At 32.4% G+C, this 18358-nt stretch overlaps 2 protein-coding genes and 1 long non-coding RNA gene across 4 annotated transcripts in view; 1 reads left to right on the top strand and 2 right to left on the bottom strand.

The window, feature by feature from the left end:
• Window positions 1-18358, bottom strand: part of LOC127291562 (dual specificity tyrosine-phosphorylation-regulated kinase 2-like) — a 216073-nt gene that overhangs the window by 97899 nt on the left and 99816 nt on the right. The gene's annotated exons all lie outside the window — the stretch shown is intronic.
• On the top strand, window positions 1673-6558 carry LOC127291578 (uncharacterized). The gene is made up of 3 exons (XR_007844614.1): window positions 1673-1976; window positions 5822-5940; window positions 6177-6558. It is a non-coding gene; the product is annotated as an uncharacterized LOC127291578 (long non-coding RNA).
• On the bottom strand, window positions 11977-17207 carry LOC127291577 (uncharacterized). The gene is made up of 2 exons (XM_051320773.1): window positions 16702-17207; window positions 11977-12523 (listed from the first exon to the last, which is right to left on the bottom strand). The coding sequence occupies exon 2, from the start codon at window positions 12460-12462 to the stop codon at window positions 12115-12117; it is 348 nt and encodes a 115-aa protein (XP_051176730.1). The 5' UTR covers window positions 12463-12523; window positions 16702-17207; the 3' UTR covers window positions 11977-12114.

Below are 18358 nucleotides of genomic sequence, written 5' to 3'. Positions count from 1 at the left end.
TGTCATCAGGGCTCTGTCTAGGAAAATTAGAAAAGCTTCAAAAAACCTCTAGCTAGAAATGTCTAAACTGGCTCAAACAGGGCTCTGGTTAGGCAAACAAAAAACTACCTCAGAAAAGGACAATTGAGAATTTTTTTTTCAAATTTTCAAAGTATTTAACAAAGAAACTAGAAAATTGCTTCCAAAATTTTGCCTTCTCGATTTAAATTACAAAAAAAGCGTAACTTTTTTTTTTATCTTTGAAATGGAATATAAAAGTTGTCTCAACGACATTGAGGTATCATTAATTTGCCACCGTCTTGGGAGATTAAAAACAGGTATTGAGAAAAAATACATTCAAGGCGAATCATTTTTGTACGAAACAATTGGCAAAATCGTGTTTCATTCAACTTGTTCCCTTCCGGGAAAAAAAAATTAATTATTTGACCCTCAAAATATTTTTAAAAAATTTTAATAATTAAAAAATTATTTTTTTTTCAAAAAACAGGTTTTAAGGTTTTTTTTTTGAAATATAATTTTTTTATTTAAAAATATAATTTACAAAAAAAAAAAAAATTGACGACAATTTTTGTGAAAAAAAATTTCGATTTCAAGAAAAAAAATAAATTGAGTTTCATTTTTAGAAAACTATAAAAAAAAGAATGTGTTAAAAGTGTGTTTAGTGTTTTCTTTCTTTTTTTTTTTTTTGAAAGTGAGCACAACATGATTATATTTCCGATTATATTCTCACGGTTTCACGGTAAATGGAGTGGAGCTTCACATATGTTTTGGGGGGTAAAAAGACCCTTTTTGCCACTTTAGTGGTAATTTGACACTATGGCCTAAGGGAAGGGGGGCCAGGCACGGACAATAATTTCATCCTGTCGTCACTGCCGGAAGTGACAAAAAAAAAAAAATAGAAATTCATTGAGACGGATCATCAAACATAATATAATTACTTTATTTTACATATTTCAAAAAAAAAATCCAATATTTAGAAAAAATTTTTTTTTTTTAATTTCAAAAAAGGATTTTCTCTTTTTATTATTATTATTACTATTATTATTATTATTATTATTATTATTATTTTTCTCACGATTATTATTTATTTAATATTATTATTAAATTTTTAAAATGAAAAATTAATCGAAATACCGAATAAACTGGCGCTAATGAGGCGCTGGATAAGAATTCTATTCTGGCCCCCATTAGGCCCCGATTTGGCACTATTTTCATATCTCTTTCAAAAAACATCGGGAATATTAATTGACAATGAAAATTTCTTTTCAGTATGGTAATAGAAACTAAAAATCGAAAACTGGCGCTATCTAGGCTCTAACCTGGCCCATGTACGAATAGCAAAAAAAAAAATCAGTAATTAATTTCTTGTAAGAAAATAACTATTTTACAAACATTAAGCTGATGTACAAAAAAAAAAAAAAATTTCCACCACATAATCTTAAAAATCCTCATCGGGGCCCAATCAGGCACTGGATAGAAATTCTGCTTAGGCCCCAATTTAAAAAATTTTCACCAATTTTCCACTTATAAAACTCAAAAAAAAAAATAAAATAAAATAAATTTTTTTCCTATTTATAAAAAAAAAAAAAAATAATTTTTGTGACCCACAACAAGAAATAGATCATATTGGATAGGGGTAAAATGGTGTTTTAAAAGAAATATTTACCCATTTCTCACGTTGATAATGTGAAAAAAATTTAATTAAATATTACAAATATTGATTGCCTATCCGCAGTGAAACACGGAAAATGCGAAACAAAAGAAAAAAATTCACTGTACTTAAAAATAATTTTTCTATTTTATAACACACCCGCGGCTTGACAGTGAATCAAAAAAAAAAAAAAGAAAAAAAACCACCTTTTTGTGAGAAGGTCCGACAGCAAGGATGGTTGGACAGTCACTGATTGCGATGCGTGTGCGCTAATATAAGCTCGAACTTTCTCATACACAGTCTTGGTTTCGCGGTGCGCGAATTCGTAAGTGCATATGTGTATTTATATATATGTTTCTTCTTTGACAAAAGTATTTCTGTGTTTGAATTTTCCGTGTGACACACGTGGACAAAAATATTCACTCATTTATATATATATATATATATAAGCTCGAGACTTCCATCAACTATATAGTAAATAAATAGTTTGAATCCACGGTCATGTTTTTATTGTTCCGCATTTTGGAATTCTTTTCTTTTTTTTCCATTGTCCAAATGCCAATGAACTTCGTTAAAATAAAATTTTTTTTCTACAATTATTTAATTATAAAATAAAATTTTTTCATTTTTTTTTCAAGATTTTTTTTCAAATTTTAAATATTAAAATTTTACAACAAATTATTTCAATCGAAAATTAGATAAATTATATTTTTAAATTTATACGAAAAAAAAATTTACCTGGAATAGCGAAACGTTTCGCAAAAGCAAGCAAAATTTTTTACTTGTTTCAGTTATATATTTCGCTATTTTAGTGAAATCTTTCGCTGTTTCAAGTAAATCCCTTTTTTCCATGTTATTTTAAATTTATTTCTTTATTTTATTCCTAACAGAATTGAAATTTTTTTTATACGCATCGATTTAATTAAATTTATTTAAATTAAATTGAAAATATAAAATAAATTAATTAGGGAGAGAGAGAGAGAGGGAGAGAACGTTTAAACAATATTGCCGGTAAAGTAGCTCTTGTAAGTGCACCTGAAAATCCAATTGAGTGGTATAATCGATTATCAAGTTGACTTGCTGAGGTGGTCAGTAGTAGATGATATTAAATCTTGTAATGATAAACTTGCTTTACAGTAACGTTAAACCACAAGTTGGTCATTTTACAAGATTATTCCAGAATCATGCATCTCTCTCTCATAACACCCGATCCTTTCAGTTCTCTTTTTTTCATCATATATTTATCCTTTTAATTCCCCAGCATCATTGCTCTCATTTTTCCCTTTCACTAATTTTTTTTAATTTTCATATTTATTTACCTCTATATTTCTATCACTTCTTTTTTTTTAATTATAAAATTTATTTTCCTCCTCCTTCATCTATTCCTTTTCTATTGTAAAATTTAATTTTCCCGCCCATTTTTTAGATCCGCCTTTGATTAAACATAATTGCCGCGCCCATAATTATTAAAAACCTCCTTTGGTTAGACACGCCCATAATTGTCCCGCCTACTATTAGGATCCGCTCCTGTTTAAACACGCCCATAATTGCCATGCCCAATATTAAATAACCTCCTTTGGTTAGACACGCCTATAATTTTCCCGCCTACTATTAAGATCCACCTCTGTTCAATCACGCCCATAATTGCCACGCCCACAGTTAAGAACCGCATTTGATTAGACACGACCACTATTAGGAACCGCCTTTGTTCAAACACGCCCACTGTTAAGAACCGCCTTTAATTAGACACACCCATAATTGACCCGCCTTCTATTAGGAATCGCCTTTGTTTAAACACGTCCATAATTTCTCCGCCTACCTCTAGATCTACCCTATATAAACCACGCCCTAATTTGTAAGACCCACTATTAAGATCAGCCTTTTAGACACGCCCCTAATTGCCCCGCCTATTTCTACGATCCTCCTTTTGATTAATCACGGCCCTAATTGCTTTGCTTAGTTTTAGGATTGCCTTCGATTAACCACTCCCCTAATTGCCACGCCCATTATTAGGATTTGCTTTCAATTGCCCACGCCTTTTAATGCCTTACTTATTTTAAGACCCGTTTTAATTAACCACGCCCCTAATTGTTCCGCCCATTTCCAAGATCCGCCTTAGATTAACCACGCCCCTAATTGCTCCTCCCATGTTTAAGATCCGCCTTTAATTATTCCGCCCAATTTTAGAAGCCGACTATTTTTAAAACCTGTTTTGAATTAACTACGTTCTAAATTATCACGCCTTTCATTAGAAACGCCCTAAATTGGCTAACCGATTTTTTTTAAGATCCTCCTTTAAGTAAACACTATTTTGACAGTTTTTTTTATATAATTTTTTTTAATCCTTCCTTTATTAGTTGTGTAGCAAATTTTTTCTACCATTTTTCTTTTCTTTTCATCATTTTTTTTTCATTCTTTTTCCTCTTGTCCTCTTTATTGATTTTCTTCTTTTGTATACTGTCTGTTCTCAATTTTTTTTTGTTGACATTTTTCTTTTTTTTATTGTATTCTCTTGTCTGTCGTTCTTCTGTATAAGAAGAATAGTTTTGAAATTCTTGTATCATTTTCTTTATTTTGGTTACTCGTCTTCTATTTTTTACCCTTACCCTTTTCCAAATAATATAAATAATTTCGTTATCGTTTTTTGTGAATGAAAAATTTATTTCCAATTTTATACTTTTAGAATCTTTTGTGTGTTGACTTTGAAAAAAAAAAAATTTCTTGAATTGAATATTTGCAACCTCAGTATTATTATCAATTTAAAGTCGATAATAACTTGAATTTTGCAAATTTTTTTTTTCTTTTTGAAAAACCGCTTTTGAATTACTTCAGGGTTAGCTTAAGGTCATTATAGGACGACACACCATTCGAAACGTCCCTGAAATGTCACTTACACATTTACGCGTGGGTAGTTTAAAGACGAAAAATTTCAATTCTCTGTCCTTTATATACGTACATACACTCATATATACGATACAATGATACGGGTTTTGATATTTATTGAAGAAATATAATGTACTATTTTTGGATTGCAAAAAAAAAAAAAATTTTTTTTTTTTTGGAAAAATTTATTCTTAGATGCATTTTGTTTGTCATTATACCGTACGTATATGCATATATAGAGAGAGGATTTTAATTAGAGAGACACAACGTGTGTGTCACATATCTTTTGTATATATAGATATATAATCTTGTGACATAACTTTTTTTCTTTTTTAATTCTGTAATCGTTGCTAAATTGAGCGATGCTATTATAAAAATAGAATCAAGACGAGTGTCAAATTGATACTTGGCCAACTCGGGCACATTGGCCTGTGACGCACCAGGTGTCACAAATTGCCAAAAACAATTAAAGACTACATTTTAGCTAATTTTATCACCTTAACAAATATATATATATGTATATATTCATTTCTTAATGAAAAATTACATTTATTTTCATTATGATAATTTCATTCATAAAAAATAAAAATTTCTTCACCATATTCTTTTTTTTCAAATTTTCACATATATATATAATTATTAAAGCGAAAGAAATTGAAGAAAAACAGAAAAAAATTAATACGCGTAATTTTAAGATTTGTCTTCAATTAACCACGCCTCCAATAGTCCCTCCTATTTTTACAGTCCGCCCTAGGTTACCCACGCCTCTTTTCAAGATCCGCCTTTAATTAACAACGCTCATAATTTCCCCGCCCATTTCCAAGATTCGCCTTCGGTTAACCACGCTCCTAACAGTCCCGCCTATTTCTAAAGTTCGACTTTAGTTAACCACGCCCCTAATAGTCCCTCCTATTTTTAAAGTCCGCCCTCGGTCAACCACACCCCTAAATGTTACACCCATTTCCAAGATCCGCTTTTGATTAACAACGCTCATAACTTCCTTGCCCATTTCCAAGATTCGCCTTCGGTTAACCATACTCCTAACAGTCCCGCCTATTTCTAAAGTTTGACTTTATTTAACCACGCCCCTAATAGTTCCTCCTATTTTTAAAATCCGCCCTCGGTTAACCACGCCCCTAAATGTCGCACCCATTTCCAACACCAGTCATTGATTACCCACGCCCCTAATTGCCCCGCCTATTTGAAAGATTTGCATTCAATTCACCACGCCCTGTTTTGTTTCGTCTATTTTAATGCCATGCCTTTAATTTTCCCGCCTACTTTTAGGATCCGGATTAAATTGACCACGTCCTCAATTTTTGCCGCCTACTTTTAAGATCCGCCTTTTTTCATCTTGTGGAGAAAAGAAGTGACAGTATTAAAAAAGGATGAGAGGACATAAAAGGGTGAGTAAATAAGTATAAAAGAAGGAAAAAGAAAAAAAAGGAGAAGGTCAATAAAGAAGATAGGCAAGAAAGTGGGTTAGAGAAAAATAAAAAGGAAATAGAGACCAAGGATTGAAGTAGTAGAAAAATAAGAAAAAAAGAAATTAAATTAGTAAAAAAAAAAAAAATTTTTTTTTGGAAATATCTAAAATTATAGAAGAATGATTAATAACTAACGATATCGTAAACTATTTCAGTGGTGTTGCGGCCAAATAACAATCTTTAATAGCTTCGAGGCTTTTGAAAAGACTATTTTCTCGTGTCGAGGATGTCAGGCAGACGCAATAAATACTGCATCGTCTTAAACGTGTTTTTGTATCTAAAGGAGAAAAGAGAGAGAGAGAGACCTTACGAGTAGCTGCAAAATTCAAGAGAGAGAGAGAGAGAGAGAGCAAAAAAAAGAACAGAGAGGGGGGAGTATGATCACGAACATCCTGAAAAGCAACGTGCGTAAACTACGTATGTTAAATTAAGAAGCTGAAAACTGACCATTCCACTGGAAACACCTGTTTATCATAAAATTGACGTAAAACGAAAACGAAACAAATAATATCAATAATAATTTGTTTCTATTGAATTTTATCAACAAAATAAAATTTTTTTAATTAATTTTTTTTTGTTAATTATTTTACAATTTTTCCCCCCTAAAATTTAAGACCTAAAACTCAGAATAATAATAATAATAATAATAATAATAATAAAAATAATAATAAAAATAATAATAAAAATAATAATAAAAATAATAATAAAAATAATAATAAAAATAATAATAAAAATAATAATAAAAATAATAATAATAATAAAAATAATAATAATTCTAAAAAATTAAATTTTGTTATTTATAAAATTAAAAACAATTAAAAAAAAAAATGAAAAATATTTTATCGATAATATTAATTTGTACGATATATATAGGCAATAATTCCCCTTTCTCCATATTAGAACGACGATAATAATTTCGAGCAACGTGAGGTACACATTTCAATTTCACTGTTTCTGCCAATGTTGCATTTTCAGGTCACTAGGTCACTATAAGTGAGAGGGAAAGAGAGAGAGAGGAAGAGACTTTAAAATTTTGTTGATAAAAGCCGATAGAAAAAAATGACTCGAAAAGAGGATGAAAGAGAGGAGAAAAAAAAATAATTTCAAACTCTTACCACACTAATAGCAAAACAGCTGGTCAGTCACTTACCTAAAACAAAAAAAAAAGAAAGCAAAAATTAACATCAAAATTAAAAAAAATTTACATATTAATTTTTTTTTTTTTTTTTTTTAATTTTATTATATTCATCATCTTTAAAAAGTAGAATAAAAAAAAAAAATTTTTAATTAAATTTTTGACAATTTAAAAACTGCTTTTATTAGATATTTTTTTAAAAAATTAAAACATTAATTGTATAATTAAAAAAAAAAAAAAAAATTATGACGATAAAGTTATAACATTTCCCAGGCAAAAAAAAAGCACTCACACATACATTTATATATACACACAAAATGTGCGCATAAAATTCGATGAAAAAGCCTGTGGTGCACGTGTATTGACTGAGAGAAATGAATGTAGAACTAAAACGTGTATTTCAGAGAGACAAACGACGTAGAGTTGATTGCATAGGTATATATCGCTAACACACACATATATATATATATATATATATATATATACAATACAAGCACGAGGTGACCGGATCGATCACAACTGTATAACTCGGTCGTTGCCTTCCTCCAGCATCCACCTCTCAATATATCACCCTGTATTTGTATTTTCAACATGAATCTAGATGCAATTATATTTTATCATCGATTTTCGAATTTTCGCCCACGGCGCCATTTTGATTGACATTCACAATTTAATTAGTGTTACTTTCATGAAAATGCGAATTGTATTCTGAAAATTTTATTAGAGAACATGATAAATAATAATAATAATAATAATTTGAACGCAATTGTATTCTCATTAGAGATTCACAACAAATATTAAAATTCAAACAATTTATTTTTTTTAAAATGACATTCATAAAATTTACAGTTTTCATATTACGTGAGTTACATGCAAAAAAAAAGAAAAATGAATTTATAATTGTTCTAGAAGCACATTTTTCTTTTTTAAATAACTGCACTTTTTTACACTTCCATTTCATTATTAACAATTTTCAATATATTTACATTTTTCTAATCCCTCCCCCTTGGTGACCACTCCCCGTTTTTAGACAGATTTTAGAACACGCCTTTTATTAACCACGCCTCGAATTATCCCGCCCATTTCCTAGATCCGCTTTTGATTAATCACGCCCCCAAATAGTACCGCTTATTTTAAAAGTCCACCTTCACTTATACACGCCCCTACTTTCCCCGCCCATTTTTAAGATTGACCTTCTGTTAACCACGCCCATAATTGTTCCGCCTAGTTTTAGGATTCGCCTTCTTTAAACCACTCCCCTAATTGACACGCCCAGTTTTAAGATTCCCCTTCGATTAACCACGGCTTTAATTGCATTACTTATATTTTAATACCCGCCTTTAAATAAAACCACTCCCCTAATTGTCCCACTCATTTCCAAAATCCACCCTTGGTTAACCACGCCCCTAATAGTTCCGCCTATTTCCAAAGTCCGCCCTTGGTTAACAACAACTCTAATTGCCTTACCCAGTTTTAAGATTCGCCTTCGATTAACCACGCCCCTAATAGTCCCGCCTATTTTAAAGTTCGCCTTCAATTAACCACGCCCCTAATTGTCTCATCTATTTTCAACGGTCAATCTTAGGTTAACCACGCCCCTATTTGCCCCGCCTATTATAAAAGTTCGACCTCTGTTAACCACGCCCATAATAACCTCCCATTTCCAAGTTCCGCCCTCTGGCAATCACGCCCCTAATAGTACCGCCCATTTTCAAGTTCTGCCTTGGGTTAACCATGCCCCTATTTTCCCCACCTATTTCCAAAGTTTACCCTCGGATAACAACGCCCCTAATAGTACCGCCTATTTTCAAAGGCAACCCACGGTTAATAACGCCTCTAATTGCCCTGCCCAGTTTCAAGTTTCACCTTCGATTAACCGCGCCCCTAATTGTCACGCCCAGTTTAAGGATACCACTTTAAGTAACCACGCCCTTAATTGCTACGCCCATTTTTAAGATCCGCCTTCGATTAACCACGCCCTTAATTGTTCCGCCCATTTTTAAGAATATGAGAATTATTCACAAAAATATTGGCAATGTATTTATAAATTCAAATTATAAATGAATATAGCAAATAAATATGTCATGTTACTGAGAAAATGAGCGAAAAAAATTTGAAATATAGAAATAGAAAAATGTAATTGATATATATACCACTTGTCATTAATGAACATGTATGTATACACATTTTCTTTATACTTGATGAAGAAATGATTGAGTACCGAAAAAACAAACAGTCAGGTGGTTAAAGAAAAAAAAATTTCTTCATATATATCTTTTTAAAGTCTTATTTAACTCGCGGGAAGTCTATTATAAAATGTTTGTTGGGAAGAGAAATATGATAACTAATTTCAAATTGCAAGAAGCAATAAGAACTGGCGTTCCAAATGAGATTAAAATCACCTGAGGCAAGATACTTCTTTCTCAATGCACAGCAATTTTCAACGCTTTTTTTTTTGTTTTTGCCGCATTTTTTTTTTTTTTTTAAGGATGATGATTGTTACCGTGATTTTGTAAGAGTTTATGGTTAATTATAATGATTACCGCGAAAAGTAAAAAAAAAAAAAAGAGCGTGGTTGAGGGGAGGAGGTGAGGGCAAATGAAATTCGCAATTTTTACGGATATCGTGCTAACACAACAAACAAATGTATTGTTAGGTTAGTTATTGTTTGAAAAAAAAAATCAAAAAATTCCTTTTTTTCTCAAAGAGGATTTTTTGGAACATTTTTTTTTTTTTAGAAAAAAAATTAAAAACATTTCTGAAAATTTTTTTTTTCGAAACAATACTAATATTAGAAAATAAAATTTTTTCTTAAATTAAAATTGAAAATTTTTTGCAAAAAAGTGAGTAATAAAAAAAAACAAAAGCAATTTTATAATAAACGATGAATCATGTTGATCGTGAAAATGACATTGAAAAAATATAAAACCAGCCAAACGCTTGGTGGCATTGTGTCTCAATATCCTTTTTAAGATACCTTTGTCCCCAATGGTGTGACTGATTGTATCGAATGAAAAATTAGTTTATTATCATTATTATTTTCTTTTTTCTTATATATATATATATATATATATATATAAAAGTGGAAAAATAGGAATTTAATGATCAAAAGGAGTCGACAAACGGCAGTTGGGTTTTCGCTTTTTCTTTTTTTTTCTCTCTGTATCAAACATACACATATACACTTTTCTCTTTTATACACTTGGTGTCCTCAGGCAACACTTTCATGAGAGATGTGACTCCTAAGTATAAAACTGTCATCGTGTCAACGAGGCTTTAATGCCAGCATTTCCCTCGCGTCACGTTCTTACCAAGTTTTACGTATAGTACTATATATATTTCCAACGTAAAAAAGACAAGATTTAACGAGATAAATAGACATGGAGAATTATAAACCGTCTCGGTATACATATATACCTGTGTATGTGTGTGTATGTGTATAGCGAGCAAATATTTCAAATTCCAAAACTTCAAAATTTAATGCATCTAAAACTTGTTAATGGATTTTAATTATCATCGCTAATAGCAAACTCCAATTTGAAAATGTTGTTATAAACTTCTCTAATGTGTTATTTAGTATAATTTATATACTTCAGCTTTTGTAATTTGTTTCATTATATTTAACTAGCTTCTTTTTATTTGATAGTCATATTGAAAATTTTTAGTACATAATACTACCACAAAATCATGGAGGATCTTAAAAATAGGCGTGGTTTATATAGGGCGGAGCTTAAACACAGACTATTGTAGGCGAGCCCTAAGAGGCGTGGTTTTAGAGGGCGGAGCCTAAAAAGAGCCAAAATTGTTGTAGGCGTGGCATAAAATACGCGGGTACCAAAAGGCGTGGCTCATAGAGGGCGGATCCTAAAAAAGGCGGCAATATATTAGGCGTGACATATTGTAGACAAGCCCTAAGAAGTGTGGTTTAATAGGGTAGAGCCTAAAAAGGCGGGACTATACTAGGCGTGGTATACAATGAGCGGGTACTAAGAGGCGTGGCTTATAGAGGGTGGAACCTAAAAAGGCAGCACTATTGTAGACGTGACATACAGTAGGAGGGCCCTAAGAGGCGCAATTACATGGCGGAGTCTAAAAGAGGCGAGACTATAGTAGGCGGGTACCATGAGGCTTAGCTTATAAAGAGTGGAACCTAGAAAAGGCGGTACTCTAAGGCGAGACTATAATAGGCGTAGCATAAAATGGAAGGGAACTAAAAGGCGTATATTATAGAGGGAGGAGCCTAAAAAGAGGCGGAACTACTGCAGGCGGGATCTCAAAAAGGCGAGGTTATTAATGGGCGGAGCCTGAAAAGGCGGTACTATTGTAGGCGAGCCTTAAGAGGCGTGGTTTTTACTGGGCGGAGCCTTAAAAGAGGCGTGACATAATAGGCGGGACATTAAAAGGCGTGACTTATAAAAAGCGAAGCCTGAAAAGAGGCGGAACTACTGCAGGCGGGACCTAAGAATACGCGGTTATTAGTGGGCGGAACTTGAAAAGGCGACACTATTGTAGGCGTGTTATATAGTAAGCGGGACCTAAAAGGTGTGTCTTATAAAAGAGCGGAGTCTAAAAAGAGGCGGGGCCTGAAAGGCGTGGTTTATAGAAGGCGGAGCCTAAAAAGAGGCGGGACCTAAAAAGGCGTGGTTTTAACATAACATAGGGGTGTGGTTTCTTGAAAAATCTGTAGAAAAAAGGGGCGGAGCAATTAAGGGCGTAGTTTTCAATGGGCGGAGCGAATTTTTGTTTAATAAATTAAAGAAAGAATAGCATAAATTGGGTTGGGTGTTTTTTTTAATCGTCCTTCCTATACTCACCACATGCGTTTTATGATGTTGATGATGAATTGTATGATGATGATGGTGACGTTTTTCTTTGGTGTGATGCTTGCCATGATGTTTGCCGCCCCTGTGCGGTGGGTATGTGTGGTACAGCATATTTACTCCGATCGATGCTTGGCGTCACCTGACCTCAATCACGTTGCACTTGGTGATTTGCGGATTCTGTGAATTTTGATGATTTTGATTTGTTAATTTTCGCAAATTCATTGTATCTATAGTTGATTTTCTTTCATTGCAAATGCTGCTAACGTTGTTGCTGCTGCTGCTGGTGGTAGTAGTGGCGATGATATTGGTTGTATTAGTAGTGATTTGATTTTGTGAAATTGTTGAGAGATCACTTTCATCAATATCACGTGTAAATGCAATTCTAGGATGGGGTACCATTAATTTTACACTTGATCCAATGGGGGTCACGGTCGTTGCTGGATCCAATTTCACGAGGGCTGCTTGCAACTCCAATGCATCCATGTTTTAAGTCTTGTTGGTTGAAACAAATTTTTTTTTCTCTTTGTCTTCCTTTCTTGTTAGGCTGTATATTATTGATTATTTTAATTTTAAAATAAAAAAAAAACATTTTATTTTTTTTTATTTTTCTTTTGTTAGTGATGGTTTTAAGTCTCAGGGTTTTTTTTTGTTTTTTTTGAATTTCGAGAAATTTTGTGGATGATTAAAAAGTGTTTGAAGGTTTTTTTTAAGGGGTGGGAGAAGTATAGTGTAATTATCTGGAAGGTTTTTTGTGTTTTTATTTTTTTTTTTTTGATAGGGGAAGTCGGAGGGGATAATTGTGTGTTTAAAGAGAGCAATTGCGAGTATTATGAGCGCGGAAAGAAATACGTCTTTGCGTGACTTGAGTCTGGTGATTTTTATCATTGCAACACTCCATTTAACCGAGGCCATTCTGGACACAAGTTACACGCGTCCAGGACCATTGTAACGCAATTTTCATCTTGTTAAAGATATGTTTCCGGTGCTCGATTGTAGCGACACTTTCACAATTTATACGTGCCAATTGATGAATGTTTTATTTATATATCTGTATATATATATATATATATATATAATTTTATTTTTATTATATATAATAAAATTATATAGAATTAATAATAGATATAATAAAAATAAAATAATATTAAAACTTCAACTTCTAAATTTTTGGAATTTAAAATTAAAATAGATGATTAATTGCAAAAATGACTAATTATTATTAGATGTATAAGATATTGAGAAGGAAAAAAAAATTTAATTACGTTCTTGTTTTAATATAAAACTCTTCTTTCTAAGAAGAGGAAAATAAAAAAAAATAATAATTGTAAATTGCGTATATCTCGCGAGAGTGAAACTTTTCTCTCTCTCCTCTCAAGAGAGAGAAAAGAGAGAGAGAGAGAGAGAGAGAGAGAGAGAGAGAGAGAGAGAGAGAGAGAGAGAGAGAGAGAGAGAGAGAGAGAGAGAGAGAGAGAGAGAGAGAGAGAGAGAGAGAGAGAGAGAGAGAGAGAGAGAGAGAGAGAGAGAGAGAGAGAGAGAGAGAGAGATACCCACTAATTTAGAAAAGCATTACTCTTACTTGCGAATCAGAAATCAGGATTTACGAATGACTTGCTCTCCTAACTTTCCATCTCGAGAAATTCAAAAAGAAGATAAATATTTAACTCTTTGGCATTTATTATCCTTTTTTTTTCTTGTGAGAAAATAAAATCTAAATTTACAAAAAAAAAATTATAAAAATTATTATAAAGAGTAAAAAATCATGTCTGGTATTAAAAATTTTGATCGGTAATATTTTTTATACATTTTTATTATTTTATTTTTTATTCCTTTGAGTTTTAGATATATAAAAATAAATCTCCCACACTACCTAGAAATTGATATATAAACGTATGTACATATACGTTGTTGTTGTTGTTGTTGTTGTTGAGCGATTTCAAGAAAAGGACTTGAGAGAGATCTTGTTTGAAATTAAAATCATTGCCTGACAGCGCTACAGAATCCGGAGACGGAATTCTGAGAATTCAACCATCCAACACTGGGGCGAAGAGGGATTCCTTGTTGACGTTTAAAACCAAGAAGGTGTCGATGCACCTTAAGAGATAACGTCCTTTGTCTCTCATATATATATATAAACATGCTCCGGGCATTGAATGTTTGCCAATATTTCAAAAAAAATTTCTCTCATCTAGTTTCGAAAATAATTATTTTTTTCTCAATATGCAATGAAAAAATTTTTGACAATAAAAAAATATTGCATTCATTTAAATAATGATAGAATATTCAATAAGAATTAATTCATTAAAAATTCTTATTTAAAAATTATTCAATTTACTGAAATTAGAGGACGGTTTGTAAAAAAAGGCGTGACAATTAAAAGCCAAATATATAAACAGCAAAAACCTAAAATAGCTTAGTTTTTCGAAGGCGGAGCTAAAAACCTGGTAGAAATAACGCAGGCATAAACAACAGTAGGCGGGACCTAAAATAGGCGTGGTTTATAGAGAGCGTAGTCTAAAAATAGGCGGGACCATAGTAGGCGTGGTATATAATAGTCAGTGCCTACAGGGCGTGGCTTTTAGAAGGTGGAGCCTAAAAATAGGCGGGACTATTGTAGGAATATAATATAGTAGACGAGAAAAATAGGCGTGGTTTAAAGAGGGCAGAGTTATTTAAGGCGTGACATGTAATAGGCGTACCCTAAGAGGCGTGGTTTATAGAGGGAGGAACTTAAAAGAAGAGAGACTATTGTAGGCCTGGCTTACAGTAGGCGGGACTAATAGAGGGCGGAGTCTAAAAAGAAGCAGAACAATTACAGGCGTGACATACAGTAGGCGGGACCTAAAAAGGCGTGGTTATTAGAGGGCGGAGTTTAAAAAGAGGAATGACTATAGCAAGCGGAACATAATAAGGCGTGGTTATTAGTGGACGGAGCCTAAAAAAGCGATTCTATGGCAGGCGTGACATACAGTAGGCGAGTCCTAAGAGGCGTGGTTTATAGCGGGCGGAACCTTAAATGAGGCGAGACTATAGTAGGCGTGGAATATAGCCTAAAAGAGGCGGGACTATTTCAGGCGGCAACTAAAAGGCGTGATTTTTAGTGGGCGGAGCCTAAAAAGGCGGTACTACTATAGGCGTGATATATTAGAGGTGGGACCTATAAGGCGTGGTTTATAGAGGGCGGATCATAGTAATAGGCGTGGTATACAGTAAGCGGGAGCTAAAAAGGTATTATTTATTATTATAAGTGTTTAAATATTTAAAAATTATTGAAAATTTTTTTTAAAACTGTTTGAAAAATTATTTTAAAAAATCATATAATAAATAATTAGGAAAAATATTATATAAATGAAAATTTAGAGGAAACCGGAACTTGTTAGACCTAACACAGGGAATAAACAAAATTTCAAAAATAATTCATAATTACTAATTCCCGAATCGTTAACCAGTTCAATTTTGTTTTAGCTCACAGAGTTTATACAAAAAAAAAAAAAACGTTTGGAGGTCAAACTCTTTTGAAAACTTGTTGATCAAAATTGAATCATAAAATCTTTCGTATTGAAAATATTTACAAAAATCAAAAACGTACAGTGTTCAAATGTATAATTATTATAAATTATATCGTGTTAGGAAGAAGAGGATAATAAACCAAAAAAAAAAAAGCTCAAAATCATTTTCAAAACGTAAATTGTATACTATTTTGTAAAAAAAAAGAAGAAGAAAATGAAGAGTATGGTCAGTAACATTTTGCGGAAGTATTTAAAATTATCAAGGTGATTGTAAAACAGAAGAGAAGAGCGTTTAAATTAACAATATTTTCAAGGAACTAGTTTGTGCAGCATCGCATATATATATATATACGATTCCTGCGTAACGTGGCCTCTCATTGGGGCGAGGCACTTTTCATTCTTTGTGCGAGAAAAGATCCTTGGCGCTACTCTATGTGTGTGTGTGTGTGTGTGTGTGTGTGTGTGTGTGTGTGTGTGTGTGTGTTTATGTGTGTGTAAATAGAATTCTCATGGAAGTAATGAACCCTCCACTTTGGGATTATATATATATATATATAAACACAAATACACGCATACACACAAGATAAAAAAAATGGGTTGTAATCCTAAGTGGGATTACAAGATGTGGGTGAATTATTATTACAAATATATGTAATGAATGCCTTTTGTGTGCGCAAACCTTATAATGACAAAATAATTTTCCAAAGAAAGTTAATTTTCCCTTCAAAAAAAGTTTTTCATTTTCTAAAAAAAAAAGAAATTTGATTTTTCCTATGTTTTTCACTTGCTTTTGAAAAAAAAAATGTTAAATTTTCCTACAGATATGTTTTTAGTTTATGAAAAGGACAATTTTTCTTTCAAATAAATTTTCGTTTGCAAAAAGGGTAATTTTACTTTCAAATATGTTTTTATTTATAAATCTTCACCTGGAACAGCGATATATTTCACTAAAACAGCAAAAATTTTCGCTATTCTAGAGAAAAATATCACTATTCCAGAGGAAATTATCGTTGTTCCAGGTAAAGATTTTTTTCTGTGTATATTCATCCAAAAAAATTCTCGAAATTTATAATAATAAACGAGGGGAAAAAACCGTGAGGAACAATTATTCAATTTACTTATATATTTATCCTAAAAATATGTTTTCTTTTATTGATCAAAAAAAAAAAAATTCCCAAGGCTTAAAACCATCAACTTTCTTCCCCTCAAAGCGCACCTGATAAATTTCGTTGGGAAAAAAAAAAAAAATTTTTTTTCTTCTCGTTGTTATAATTTAGGAAATATTTTCTCTCCTTTTCACATTTTTTAATCAATCTTCTTTCTTTTTTCTTCTTCTTCTTCTAATTTTATTCTTCTTTTTTTTTCCTCTTCACGTGTCAAGAGCCAAAAAATTTTTTAAAGCTATTGACCAACTCAAACCTTTGGCATCTTGAGACAATTTTGCGCTATGAGAATATCACATTCACACAGACACACACACACAGAGAGAAATAAAACACAGGTAAATAAACACAAACACAATTGCAGCTGATATCAACTGTTGCCAAAAAAAACCAAATTTTTTTAATAATTAATACGAAATTATTTTTTTCAAAATTTTTTTTTCTGAATTCTAGAAAGAGGCAAAAAAAATTTTTTTTTTTATCAAGATTTTTAAAAGCACGTCGTCGTCGTCTTGTTTCAGAAACACACGCTGGACCACCCGGACGCCGCGATTCTGTGAAAATTCACCGCGACAACGATGAACCCGTTACGGGGGTGGAGGGGGGGGTGTTTCGTTCCGTTTCTGCTCTCACTGGGGTGGGATCAATATGAGGTTGGGTTGAACGCGGGAAATTCGCGCGCAGGTCCTCCTTATACTATCAGAGAGAAAGAGAGAGAGAGAGAGAGAGAGAGAGAGAGAGAGAGAGAGAGAGAGAGAGAGAGAGAGAGAGAGAGAGAGAGAGAGAGAGAGAGAGAGAGAGAGATAAAAATAAGGGAGAGAGAGAGGAAGAAAAGAGAGAGATTTTGTTCTCCTCTTTCTTCCAACCCCTAACTTGATCTATCTTCTTCTCGCTTCAACATATTATTCTCCCCCTCCTCTCACATACATATGAGATGTACACACACGTAAACACATCTTATCCTCCTACTATGATACCAAATTCCAACACTGTACCACCTTTCCTCTTTACCTCCTTTCCCTTTTCCCTAAGGTTGACATTCTTTTTGCCCCTCCTTTTTGAATCTTGTTCTTATATATATATATATATATATATATATATAGTGGCTCTCTGTTTCCGCACCCTGTGTTGAGAATGAAGCACGTTTTCCACTTACGAACGAGACCCCCCTAAGAAAAAAAAGTAAACCCACAAATACGTATACAAATACAAATTTTTTTCTTTTTCTTCCATTCTGTTTTCATCTTTTTTCTGGTATGCACATTGCAACAAGTAAAACTGTGAAGTCATGTTTGAAATATCATCTATTTATATGGTCCATTTCACATAGCAAGGTCGCATTCTAATTTTGGAATTTTTCTGCAATTTTTTTCTCTAGATCTACAAAAAACAGGGGTGTTTCAAATCTTTTGACTCCTTTGCCATCTTTTTAAAACAGACTTTTTGAAAAAAAATTATCTATATTTTGTTGTATTTTTAATTATTTTTAAACCACGCCCATTTTTTAGACTCCACCTTTGATTAGTACCGCCCATTTTTAAGATCCGCCCCTCGATTAACTATTTTTTAATTCACATGCCCATTTTTTAGCTCCACCTTTGATAAGTACCGCCCATTTTTAAGATCCGCCCCTTGATAAACATAATTTTTTTGATACGCCCCTGGCTTAACTATGTCTTGAATGGTCACGACCATTTTTAGGCCCCACGT

This window comes from Leptopilina boulardi, unplaced genomic scaffold, assembly GCF_019393585.1.
Source record: "Leptopilina boulardi isolate dan_hultmark-lab unplaced genomic scaffold, ZJU_Lbou_2.1 LbouV2_144, whole genome shotgun sequence".
In the NCBI taxonomy this organism is placed as follows: domain Eukaryota; kingdom Metazoa; phylum Arthropoda; class Insecta; order Hymenoptera; family Figitidae; genus Leptopilina; species Leptopilina boulardi.
This window is presented reverse-complemented; position numbering and strand designations above follow the sequence as displayed.

Excerpts from the sequence above, each read along its gene's own strand:
- LOC127291577 (XM_051320773.1), bottom strand. The coding sequence starts at position 12,462 with ATGGATGCATTGGAGTTGCAAGCAGCCCTCGTGAAATTGGATCCAGCA.